Source organism: Brassica oleracea, chromosome C8, assembly GCF_000695525.1.
Source record: "Brassica oleracea var. oleracea cultivar TO1000 chromosome C8, BOL, whole genome shotgun sequence".
Lineage (NCBI taxonomy): Eukaryota > Viridiplantae > Streptophyta > Magnoliopsida > Brassicales > Brassicaceae > Brassica > Brassica oleracea.
In genome coordinates, this window is record NC_027755.1 from 40,687,710 (window position 1) to 40,699,549 (window position 11,840).

The following is an 11,840-nucleotide window of genomic DNA, read 5'->3' on the forward strand; positions in this document are numbered from 1 at the left end:
GTGGTGCTGGTGGTGGATCTGGTCATGGTGGTGGTTTTGGAGCTGGAGGGGGAGTTGGCGGTGGAGCGGGAGGAGGTGTTGGGGGAGGCGGTGGACTAGGTGGTGGTGGAGGAGGTGGTGTGGGCGGTGGATCTGGACATGGTGGTGGATTTGGTGCTGGAGGAGGCATTGGGCACGGTGGTGGTATTGGTGGCGGTGCTGGTGGAGGTCATGGGATAGGACATGGTGGAGGAGGAGGCTTTGGGATTGGAATAGGAATTGGTGTTGGGGTTGGTGAAGGCTCCGGTCAAGGTTCTGGCAGCGGAAGCGGTAGTGGCGGTGGCAGGCACCGTTAATCAGAGCTCTTACTAACACACTCGCGTTTAGTGTATTCGACAGTACAACTAAACGACGTACTTGTGATTCTACATTTGCCATGCATAAAAACAAAACAAATGTATGCTACATCATTTTTCATTTCAAGATGTGTTTTCTTCTATTTTTGTGTAAGAATGTTTTGGGAAAAACCAATAAAAATATTGATTATGGAAAAATCCTTTTCGGTTTATAGCATTTTTGGCCTTAATTCTGCACGTATATTCAATTTTCTAACAGGGACAGCATTTTTGGCCTAGTTTCTAAGCTGAACAAATCAAACATTTTTTCCACAGTTTATTTCTCTCCGAAGTAATATACGACTTCACAATGAGTTAACTCGTTTTGCATACACATAGGCCCATCTACTTCAATTTTGAGGTCCTATCGTCTGATATATATCTCCACCGGACCACCAAACCAAACCAACATTATACGGAATTTTAACTTTTACAGCCACATGGCTACCAATATTAGACAAGTTACTGCGGGCAATTTGATTTTGGTCGAGATCTACATGTCTAACGTTCACAACGTTAACACATGTAAACTTCCTTACAAATCATGCATGAAATCATTCCTTTGTAGTTAAACTATTTGGGTTCATATCTATGACCCGGTGTTGTCCTCAATGATATTTAGAAATCAAATCCTGAAGCCAATCCACGGGGTGGTAACCTCAAGATAATATATTTATATTTTAGTGATGTTTTTGGCCTTTTGATATATCTATGCTACAACCGCTTGTGTATTTCTTCTCCTCTTCCAATACTTAAAGACAAACAATCATACACGAAAATAACACCTCATGGTTACTTCCAACAGTAAGAACATCAACCAAATCAAATGCTAAATCTTTCATACCTTGAAAGGAGGAGGCCATTTGGAGCAAGGAACAACGTGTGGAACATTTTTTCATGTGTAACATCAGTGATGTGAACTCATATATCTAAACAAATGGAGGACTGTGTGGTACATGGCGACCAAAGAGTATTTTAACGATGTAAGCTATAGAAACATTAACCAGTGGTGGTAGTGCTTGAGGGAATAAACCCAATACGGCGAACCCTGGATATGATCTATTGCTTTCGGCTCATTTGAATGCCCAGGAGTGGGTCTATCCGTGGGTTGTACCTCCACCCGGGAGTTAGGTATGTGTCTTTAATAGACCTGGGTTTAACCCTTTTATTTTCAAAAAAAAAAACATTGAATTTTTTCATTCTTGATTTTTTTTTGGGAAATTGTATTCTATAACTAACAAAATAACAAAAATTAACAAAATAACCAAATCCCCCTTCTCTCTCTTCCTTTCTCTTCCTATCTCTCTCTACCCTCTCCCTAAAAATTAAATTTTGTTTTTTGTTTTGGTTATTCCACCTATACTCTTTTTTTTTTCTATTTCAAGATAAGTTTGATGTCTTTACATATGCAAAAGTAATAATATTGCTGTATAGTCCACGTAGGTATAAGAGAATGAATTAGTTAAGCTGGAATATATTGTTTTAAGATATCTTTCCAACCAGGACCGGCTCATCACGGGGACAAGCGGTGCGACCGCCTCCAGACCCAAGTCCGTGTTCCCCGTATAATAATAATTAAAGAGTCTAATTTTTTTATAAATCTATATTTTTATATAAAAAAATTATAAATATAATAAATAAAATTGAAAAGGGCTCAAAATTATTTGATATCCATATAGTTTTATTTTCATTACAAAATATATAAAATATTATTGATTAAATTTTAAAAATATTTTAAACATTATCTGCATATAAATTTTAGAGGGTAAAATATTTTTTTTAGGACCGTTAACAGTGTTTAGCCGGCCGTTGGAATGTGAAAAGTACCAATACTTGTAGTTTTTCATTATTTGTGTATGTGGTTTTGACCGCGAGTTGATTGGATCTTGGTTCTTAGTCATATATTCAGAGCTCGTTACTTTGAACTATGAAATATCGGAATGGCTGAAATTCCCAACAGATCAGGTTTTTATTATCAATTTATCTCGTTTCGATTGAGCATGTACCAGAGTTAATTGACAAAGCGTGCTCCAACAGCCACTTTTTGCAACTGTTTATATGTCATCACTTACTGAGTCGGTTTAAGTTTGGATCAGGTTACTACACTTACTAATATCCGGTTCAGGTTTAGATTGGATGGATCAGATTTCTTACATCCCCAAATCCACTAAATTGGTCCAGTGTCATATACTCACTCATTCATGGTTGGCAACATTCAGTAATCATAAAATAATATTAAATCAACTATGAAAATAGACAATTAATTCACAATATAAGTAACCATCACGAACATTTCAATATTTGACATGATGAGATGTTGTGAATTTTGATATAAACATAAGATATATTAGGCTGTAAATATACTATGCCACTAGACCAAGGTCGTTTTCACAAGTAAAAGCGATTTAAAATCGTAGATAGGTTATATTTTATATGTGATAATCATGACTTTGAATTAGTCTTTGAAGAAAAAGAAGGCAGGTTATTTTCCGGTCTCATTTCTTAAAAGGTCAATAGAAAAATTAAACTTTATAAGTCACTTTGTCTCTTTGTATTTGATATTCTTGATTATGATATTTACACAAAATCATGTCGCTATTCAAAGCTTCATCATTCTGCATACGAACACTTTTCACCTTAAAGCTACATTGTACTCACGCGTAAGTAGCAAAGTCTGATATGTTTAAAGAAAATTTTTACGTTTCACATTCGAAAATTAATAAGAAATCAATAGCGATCACTATATTTGTGGCACTTCCACATTTATGGCCACGTACTGGTGATATTTTTTTCCTTTTAAGTTGAATTTCAAATCGTTGCATCTATAATCAATACTCACTTTTAAAACCGGCCATTTTTAGGTGGGAAGTGGGGTTCATCGTTCACCATTGTATTTATCATTTCCTCTCCATTACAAATTACTGTCAGTTCCACAAATATTTGTCCTCTTAAAATAAAAATAAAAATATTGTTAAATATTAGATTCGTTTAAATCAACGTATACTACTTGCACATATGACATGTTGTTTGTTTATCCGGATATACATATCGATTATCTGAGTGTAAAATGTATATACAACTGTAAATATTGATGTATAAACCAATCTAATATATAATTTTGTTTTTTCTAGTTTTAATAAAGCTAAAATGATACTAATTGACATTCTATCTTTGGTTAAAACTATAGTTATAAAAAAAGTAAAAGACACGTTAACACTTTTTATTTTTGAAACTCTTTTTTTTTTTTTTTTGAAACTCTAAACACGTTAACACTTAACATTGCAATAATATAGTACGTCAGTTTGTAGTAAATGTTGTGTTACCATTCCCATTTAGACTTTGCTATGGTAGAATGCTTGTGAGATAAAAAAATAGTAAAATGAATGTTGTGGGAAAAAATAAAGAAAATTTAGTAGTTCGCATAAAATATTACTTATACAAATTAATGTTGACAAAGAAGAAACTTTATGAAGCTTTTACCAAAAAAAAAAACTTTATGAAGTGGACCATGTATGTTTACACACCTATTTCCCTAAATAAAAGGCAAAACATAAACGCTCTTAACAACACATATGGAAGTTTGTGCATCACAGCTTCTTGTTTCTCATAATCATACCCTCTCTATCTCTCTCATATAACAAGAAAAAAGTTAAAATATGAATCCAGGACGTCTTCTTTGTTTCATTGGTTGTATCTTCCTCGTTGTCTCATCTGAAGCATCAAGAATTCACGTTGAAAGAAGACGCTTCTCCTCCAAACCTTTATCTACCCAAGAAAGAGGGTTTCTCCCTTCTCAACCCACCCTGCCGGTCGTCGGCGCCGGAGAAATTTTACCGGAGAAACGGAAGGTGAAGACGGGATCAAATCCTTTGCACAACAAGCGATGAGGAAAAGTCAGATAATTAGTTTCTCTAAACACTTTTATATCTATCTCTTTGTTTTCTTAACCACAGAGATATATATCACATATGTATATCTACTAAACATAATATACATTAATGTAGGGTTTATCCAATTTTTTTGTTACTCTCTTCTCAATACTTAGATGTTTATAAGATGATAGAGCGTGACTGCGTGAGTTAATCAATATTTTACATCCAGCTTTAGTTCTTTTTTTTTTTGTGCACATCCAGCTTTAGTTCATCGTGTATATTTTTTCAGTTGAAGAACAAATGTAATGGGTTAATTAGCAAAATAAAATAAAATGTAATGGTTATCTTGTCGGATTTGACCAAAAACGTAATTAGTCGATTCTCTTATAAAGTTTCTTGCTGTTGACGTAAATAAATAATTGTTCAACTTTTGACATGGGACGACGCCGTTGCGTTTGCGTTAAGGCGTTGGTGTAGCTGTGATACTGATTAAAGAGATGTAGAGCGGTGGACTTAACATCACTCAAGTGGTATTCAACAGTTTAATGACGCATTGAGGATTTATAATGTGATGGAGAAGAAGTGGTTTCAAGCTGATGTTTTTAGTTATAAACTTATAAATAATGAACAAGTTTGTTTAAGGCAAAGCAGTGATTGTTCAGGATGATTGGTAGAGACGTGAAGCCTTACACAGTTACTTATACTAATTTGATCAATATTTACCCCAGATAAGGTTGTCTTTCTAGGAGGCAAAGAACACATTCAAAAGTCACTGGCATCAAGAGAGAACACCAACCTAATGTTCTCTCGCTTGCAATGTGATGATCAATGCCTGCTGCAAACAGATGAAAAGTAGAACCCTTTAAGAACTTGTGTAAATGCTTTAAAACAGATGCTTTGCATCTTCATCTTTTTGCAGTACAGAGTTGGGGTCATAATCATTAATACAAAACCGTAAAGACATGTCGAAGAAGTGGCATATTGAGAGTAACGAAGGCATGCTATTAAGGAGAAACCAATCTTCAAAGAGCTTTCGAGAATTCTGCGTCCCAACAAATCTTAAATTATGCAAATGGAATCTTCCTAGTAACACTTGCATAGTTAACAGAGGTTCTCTACTAGTTCTATCCGACTTCGTCTAAAAATGTATACTGCTGTTAAATGATCCACGTCCAAAGCTAACTGCTTTGAAACTTAAAACCGAGAGATCAAAGTTGATTGACTCAGTGCTGCAGAAGACTCTGCTTTAGGAACAGTAGTCCGTTGCCAAATTTCTCCAGCTCGAATTGTGGGATCCACATTGTATTTATAAGTTGACCATTGACTTCTAACATTCAATAATTGGTCTGTGTTTTGTCCTTGGTAGCTCGATCTATCTTGTTGGGAATATAGTTTGTGAGCCACACAAAGTGGAAACTTCTACAATTGAAGAGTCAATCAAATTGACTTTAACTCTTATCATCGTTATACATTTATACTTATATATATTATCAAGTTGTTTTGGCTGCAAAACCAAATCAATCAAACCAAGTTTCTTCTTCAATATCTTTGTTTTGTTTCAAGTCTGTATTTTCCAAATGGGGAAACCGTGTTTCCATGTTTCTTCCATCTCCTCTTTCTTATCTTGTCTTTTTTTCTTGAGCTTCTTTGTCAACAGTCTTGTGTCTCTACCGTTTCCTCGTCCGGACCAAATCGAGATCCTTATGGCGTTTAAGGACGAGTTTCCAATCCTGAAATGTGACTTCAAAAAGTGTTCTACCTCAAAACAAATAACAAAATATTGGACCAGCAAAGACGTTAATTCCTTTGTTGGGGTTGAATTTTCTAGCGAGACTGGTGTAGTGACAGAACTACATCTACGTGGTGCATGTCTCAGTGGCAGTCTCAGTGCTAATAGTAGCCTTTTCAGGTTCCACGACCTCGGGTACCTCGATCTCTCTTACAACTACTTTGACTCCTTCTCGTTCCTCCCCGAACTTGGCAAACTCACAAACTTAGAGGTCTTGTTTCTTGATAATATGGGCTTAACCGGTGAAATTCCATCTTCATTCAGTAGCCTAAACCGTCTAACGGAGTTGGTCGTTTCAGAAAACGAGCTTTTCGGCAGTTTTTCCCCTCTACTCAATCTATCAAAACTCTCTTTTTTAGATTTTTCCAATAATCACTTTTCTGGAAATGTTCCTTCTTCTCTACTCACCATGCCTTTCCTGTCAATTCTTGGTTTGAGCCAAAACCACTTCATCGACTCTCTTGAAACTATAAATTGCTCTTCATCATCTAAGCTTGAAACATTATACCTTGACCATAACCATCTCAGTGGTCTAATCCTAGAGCCTCTCTCAAAATTAACCAACCTCAGATACCTCTACCTAGATTCTCAGAACACAACCAACCCAATCAACTTTGCCTCCTCCTTGGGCTTCAACTCTTTAGAAACACTGTATCTTTCCGGAAATGCTATATCAAGGCTTAATACCGGATCACCAAATTTGAAGACACTATTATTGGATAACTGCAACCTCAACGAGTTCCCCACATTTATTAAAAACCTACAGAAGCTGGAATATTTGGATATTGCAAACAACAGACTCAAAGGAGAAGTGCCTAATTGGTTATGGAGTATGCCTTCTTTGGTTTATTTGTATCTGTCTCACAACTCCCTCGATAGCTTTGAAGGCTCTCCCAAAATGCTTCTCAATTCGTCGCTTAGAGAGTTAGATCTGAGGTCAAATGATTTTCGAGGATCTCTTCCTATTATTTCACCAAGATTGAGGTTCATGCTTGCATCAAATAATAGTTTCACAGGAGACATTCCTCTTTCATTGTGCAACCAAAGCTACCTAGGCGTCCTTGATCTATCTCACAACAATTTCAGTGGTTCAATTCCTCGATGCTTGATTACATCAGAAGTAGAAGCACTGAATCTCCGAAACAACAATCTCATTGGGAGACTGCCAGACACATTCCACAAAAATAGCTCACTAATATCCCTTGACGTCAGCCACAATCAGATAACTGGGAAGCTTCCAAGGTCTCTTACAAATTGCACATACCTAGAGTATCTAAACGTAGAGGGCAATAGAATCGTGGACACCTTTCCGTTTTGGCTGAAGGATCTATGGTATCTACAAGTCATCGTCTTACGATCAAACATGTTCCATGGTCCTATCTATTCTCCTCATCATCATCTATCATTTCCTCAACTGCAGATGGTTGACATATCACGTAACAAATTCACCGGAAGGCTACCACAAGATTACTTTGTCACTTTGAGTATACCCTTGATCAGTATTCCCCAAAAGGAAAGAGAGCTGAGTTACTTGGGAGATCATTACTGGTATCTGAATAAGTATAACCTTTCCATGTATTTGAGAAACAAGGGAATAAACATGGAGCTGGAAAAGATCCTTGAGACCTACACAGCCATTGATTTCTCTGAAAACAATCTTGGAGGACAGATTCCAGAATCCATAGGCCTTTTGAAGTCTCTTATTGTGCTCAACTTATCCAACAATGACTTCACAGGCCATATTCCATCATCTTGGGCTTATCTCACGAGCCTCGAGTCACTAGACCTATCTCAGAACCAACTCACTGGAAAAATCCCGCAGGAGCTAGCAACCCTCTCGTTCTTGGAGTACATCAACGTTTCACATAACAAACTCACGGGCCAGATACCACACTCCACGCAGATTGGTGGACAGCCTAAATCATCTTTTGAAGGGAATCTCAATCTTTGTGGTCTTCCTCTTGAGGAGAGTTGCTTTGGGGACAAGGCACCATCAACACCAGAGGCACAAGAGCCAGAACCTCCAAAGCAAGAGCAAGTGTTGAACTGGAAAGCAGCGGCAATAGGATATGGCCCTGGAGTCTTGTTCGGACTGGCGATTGGACAGGTCCTTTATTCGTACAAACCGGTGCTGTTCTTCAAGTTGTTTCGCATATGAAATGAAGTTTTTGAATTTAGTTTTGTTGAAATAAGTGGTAAATGCTTTTGTAACTCTTCCGACTTAGATATGTATGTGTGTTTTATAAAGAAAAAAAATATGTGTGAGTGGTGAAATGAAAGTCTACCGTACGTAGGTTTTCCTTTCTTTTTTTCATGTTTCATTGTTAGTTTATACTCATGTGTTGTGTTGATCATTCATCCTTACATAAACATGAAAACAGAGGGGCTGTTCTTCTTTAAAGACTGTCTACTCTCTTATTAAGGGTTTTTGTAGCCATTGCGACAGAATGTATGTGTATGAGTGTGATATCGATAAAGTTGTCATCCTATGAAATAAAGTTGAATCGTTTTCCGTAGTTAAAAAAAATCTCGTACTCAAATTTCCTTACACAAACATGAGAACAGAGGCTCTGTCCAATGAATGACAAACCAGTGATGTCACAATCTTCTCGTCTTTTTGAGACTGTTAATAAAATTTTGAAGTACGTTTCACTTCTAGGCTTTCAAAACTTACATCAGGCAATTTTGGTTATATAGTTTTAGTATTTGAAGTATCTTTATGTGCTTGTAATTTCTATGATGTGTTTGTATTCCAGACAACAAGGCCTTGGTATTCGAGTTGTATATTTTATTGATAGAGAGAATTGGGAAAAAGGAATATCTATATGTATGTCAGATGATAAGATCTTGTAATTATCAGATTGTAACAAGTTTCAATGTTTGCTAAAAAGGTTGATGTAGTTTTGTATACCATTAAAGTTTTAAGTTAGTTTGCAGTGTTTCTATTGGAGTCGGATGACCATAATGGCAAAACATGTTTAACCAGAAGCTTTTGTGACCATGAGAGCTTACACAAATGTCCCCGTTGCGAGAGCATTCACCTCATAAGTCAGTTTAAGAGAGAAAAGAAGTGGACGTGAGAGTCACGTCTGGTTATATTGACGTAAGAATCACGTTTGGTTAAATGACGTAAGAAAAAGACGTTGTTTGCTTCCTTGGTGGAAATCCTCTTTGTCGATTCCAACTCTTCTTCATGTTTTGTCTCTATTAGCCACACAAAGTGGAAACTTCCACAATTGAACACTTAAGCAACTTGACTTTAACTCTTATCATTGTTAGTTATAATGCCTATTGAACACTTAAGCAACTTGGCTTTAACTTTTATCATTGTTATAATGCCTATTGAACACTCAAGCAACTTTTAAAGATACTCTATTATATCGTTAAAAGTTGTTTTGGCTGCAAAACCATATCATACATACCAAAGTTCTTCTTCAATATCTTTTCCATCCTTCGTCCGGATCAATTAAGTAATTATGAAAATTCCTCTAAAAAGCTTTGACAAAAAAGAGTTCAAAAGGATTTTAAACTTTTTACAAAACATTAAAACACGATAGGGAAATTTTTTAAATCACTAGACTGATTAAGAGGAACTTAGTTATCCCAAATGTGCGAAACAAATGAAGCATAACGTTCTCTAACAATCAAATCAATGACAGGACCCACATTCTATCTGTTTCGACACACTATGAGAATACACATAAGTTTCAATTACCAATTAGGTAATTTTTTTAAAAAATCTCCCTCCAAAAAGAAAAGTTTTGACAAAGCAAAACAGTTTAAAATCCGTGTAGAACGATTTAAAACAAGTTTCCCATAAAATCTACATACATACTACAAATAGACTAATGATGAAAGGATTTTGTACCTCAGCCACTGCCTACTCTGTTTTGGCCGGAACAACTTCGACGGTGCGTTTAATCTTGAGATAAGGAATGAGTTGTTTTGACGTCAATGATCCCTTTCACTATCACCAAGTTCTTGGCGCTGGCGCTATCAAATGACGACTGAGTTAACCCCTGTAAATTAACATCAAACATTAATTCGTAATTAATACAATAATTAAAACCAATAGATTATGCTAACAAGTTCTTACGCAACCGTTCGATATTTTCCATAGGGAAACTGCGTTATGAGTAGTTCAACCTAATTATAAGTAATATTTTCCATCACCAGCCGTATCAATTGATTTTTTATAATAATAATTCAAAAAATGGATTTAGATTAAGGTAATAATAAACTCACCTTAATTCTGCTGACAATTCTTTTGATTTTGTGTTCGCAGCCTTATTCGTCTTCAAAAACCACCGTACTCTGCATCACGAAAAAAAATATGATTAATCATTGGTTAATTTTCAATTATTAAACATAAACTTATCATCAAATCGATTTAAGATTAATACCACAATCTCATCGAGAAAACATATTCCTCAAAAAAAAAGAAAAAAAGAAATCAGATGTTTATCGGCCACGAGTCAAGAAATCACAAATCGACTAAAATCAAACGAAACCTTAAACGGACGAACACAAGCAAGGTAAAACTCGAAGCGAAACATAGAACTCATAACAAAACCAAGATTTCAAATCGAAACACAAAATAAAAAGACTTGCGAAGAAACATACCTCTTGACTTGATCATGCATGTTTGCTCTCACTCGTCGCCTATAATTGCTCTCTCTCTCTTGTCGCCTATAATTTGCTCTCCAACAGATTCTTGCTTTTCTTTTTTGTGAATGAGTTTGTGAGGAATGAATGAAAGATGATGAGGAAAGGAAGGAACGAGAGAGCACTTCTTATAGAAGTTACGAAGAGGAGGAGCCAACGGCTAAATAATGACAACGGTCATATTTTGTATTATTATTAATATATATATTTATTAGTTAATAATATTACAACGGTCATATTATTTTTTTATTATTAATAGATATTTATTAGTTCAGTTCAAAAAAAAGATATTTTATTAGTAACTTTCAAGAGTTACGATTTTCAAGAATTTAAAAACAATCACGAATCAATGAAATAACAATAGAAACCAGACTGGTTCCAAAATCATAAACCGGCCGGTTTGATCCAGAGAACCGACTCCGGTTTCCTGCGATTTCAAATTCTCAAATCACTGGAGTGATTGCGAACGCGATGCGAAGGTAGATTGAACCTCCTTTGGTTTCTGAGATGCAATTATAGCGATTGATATCGATTTGGATCGGGTGTTGATTTGTGAGTGATTTTGCAGATTAGGGAGCCACCGGATTCACGGGAGGATGGTGGCGAATCTCTCAATCGGAGTTATAGTTCTACTCATCTGTACTCTCTCGCTTCTCTTCTCAGCTAACGTCGGTCGCGATCGCGAGCCTGCGCGTTCATCTAAGGTTGTTATGTTAGTATGGATTTTGAGTAGTGATTTGTTAGCTGAAGTTATAAGTTCTTCTTGTGTTGATTTAAGCATTTGATACTTGAGTAGATAGATGTGGAAGAGTATGGATTTTGAGTAGTGATTTTGTAGCTGGAGATATCAGTTCTTCTTGTGGTAATAATGTGGTGGAAGAGCTGTGGGAGAGTGCTGAGTCTGGTGGTTGGAGACCATCTTCTGCTCCACGATCTGACTGGCCTCGTATGTTCATCTCATGTTTTTGACCTGTAAAGATTTCACTCTGTGCTTTTATCTCGGAAGTATTGGGGCTTTTCCAGGATTGGAATGATGATTATTAGAATCTTTTGGTTACTTTTTGCAGCTCCTACGGAGGAGACGAATGGCTATCTTCGTGTTCGGTGTAATGGTGGTTTGAATCAGCAACGTAGTGCGGT

The 11,840-nt window shown here is 36.2% G+C and overlaps 3 protein-coding genes and 1 long non-coding RNA gene across 7 annotated transcripts in view; 3 read left to right on the plus strand and 1 right to left on the minus strand.

Annotated features, from left to right (window-relative positions):
- LOC106309407 (glycine-rich cell wall structural protein 1-like) overlaps window positions 1-335 on the plus strand; it is a 1,062-nt gene extending 727 nt beyond the window's left edge. Inside the window, exon 3 of the mRNA XM_013746433.1 lies at window positions 43-335. Within this exon, the coding sequence (XP_013601887.1) occupies window positions 43-335 (293 nt within the window). The remainder of the gene's footprint in view (window positions 1-42) is intronic.
- Window positions 336-5,762: 5,427 nt separating this feature from the next.
- On the plus strand, window positions 5,763-8,416 carry LOC106308028 (receptor-like protein 12). The gene has a single exon (XM_013745142.1). It carries the CDS (start codon window positions 5,824-5,826, stop codon window positions 8,191-8,193), a length of 2,370 nt encoding a protein of 789 aa, XP_013600596.1. The 5' UTR covers window positions 5,763-5,823; the 3' UTR covers window positions 8,194-8,416.
- A 622-nt stretch (window positions 8,417-9,038) lies between these two features.
- Window positions 9,039-10,778, minus strand: LOC106308031. Of its 2 annotated transcripts, none has more exons than XR_001263466.1 (3): window positions 10,659-10,778; window positions 10,281-10,349; window positions 9,039-10,054 (listed from the first exon to the last, which is right to left on the minus strand). It is a non-coding gene; the product is annotated as an uncharacterized LOC106308031 (long non-coding RNA). The 2 variants fall into 2 exon arrangements; XR_001263467.1 differs by lacking the exon at window positions 9,039-10,054 and adding an exon at window positions 10,144-10,181.
- Window positions 10,779-11,104: 326 nt separating this feature from the next.
- Window positions 11,105-11,838, plus strand: LOC106308029 (uncharacterized protein At1g04910-like). Of its 3 annotated transcripts, none has more exons than XM_013745143.1 (4): window positions 11,105-11,179; window positions 11,269-11,404; window positions 11,539-11,672; window positions 11,768-11,838. In XM_013745143.1, exons 1-4 carry the CDS (start codon window positions 11,172-11,174, stop codon window positions 11,808-11,810), a joined length of 321 nt encoding a protein of 106 aa, XP_013600597.1. In that variant the 5' UTR covers window positions 11,105-11,171; the 3' UTR covers window positions 11,811-11,838. The 3 variants fall into 3 exon arrangements, 2 of the variants coding, with proteins under 2 accessions (XP_013600597.1, XP_013600598.1); XM_013745144.1 differs by having other exon boundaries at window positions 11,539-11,646; window positions 11,768-11,836; XR_001263465.1 differs by lacking the exon at window positions 11,105-11,179 and having other exon boundaries at window positions 11,209-11,404; window positions 11,497-11,672.
- Window positions 11,839-11,840: the final 2 nt, after the last annotated feature.

Coding starts and splice junctions, on each gene's coding strand:
- LOC106308028 (XM_013745142.1), top strand. CDS start 5,824: ATGGGGAAACCGTGTTTCCATGTTTCTTCCATCTCCTCTTTCTTATCT.
- LOC106308029 (XM_013745143.1), top strand. Junction 11,405..11,538: donor AGCCTGCGCGTTCATCTAAG/GTTGTTATGTTA, acceptor GTGATTTTGTAG/CTGGAGATATCAGTTCTTCT. Junction 11,673..11,767: donor TCATCTCATGTTTTTGACCT/GTAAAGATTTCA, acceptor TACTTTTTGCAG/CTCCTACGGAGGAGACGAAT.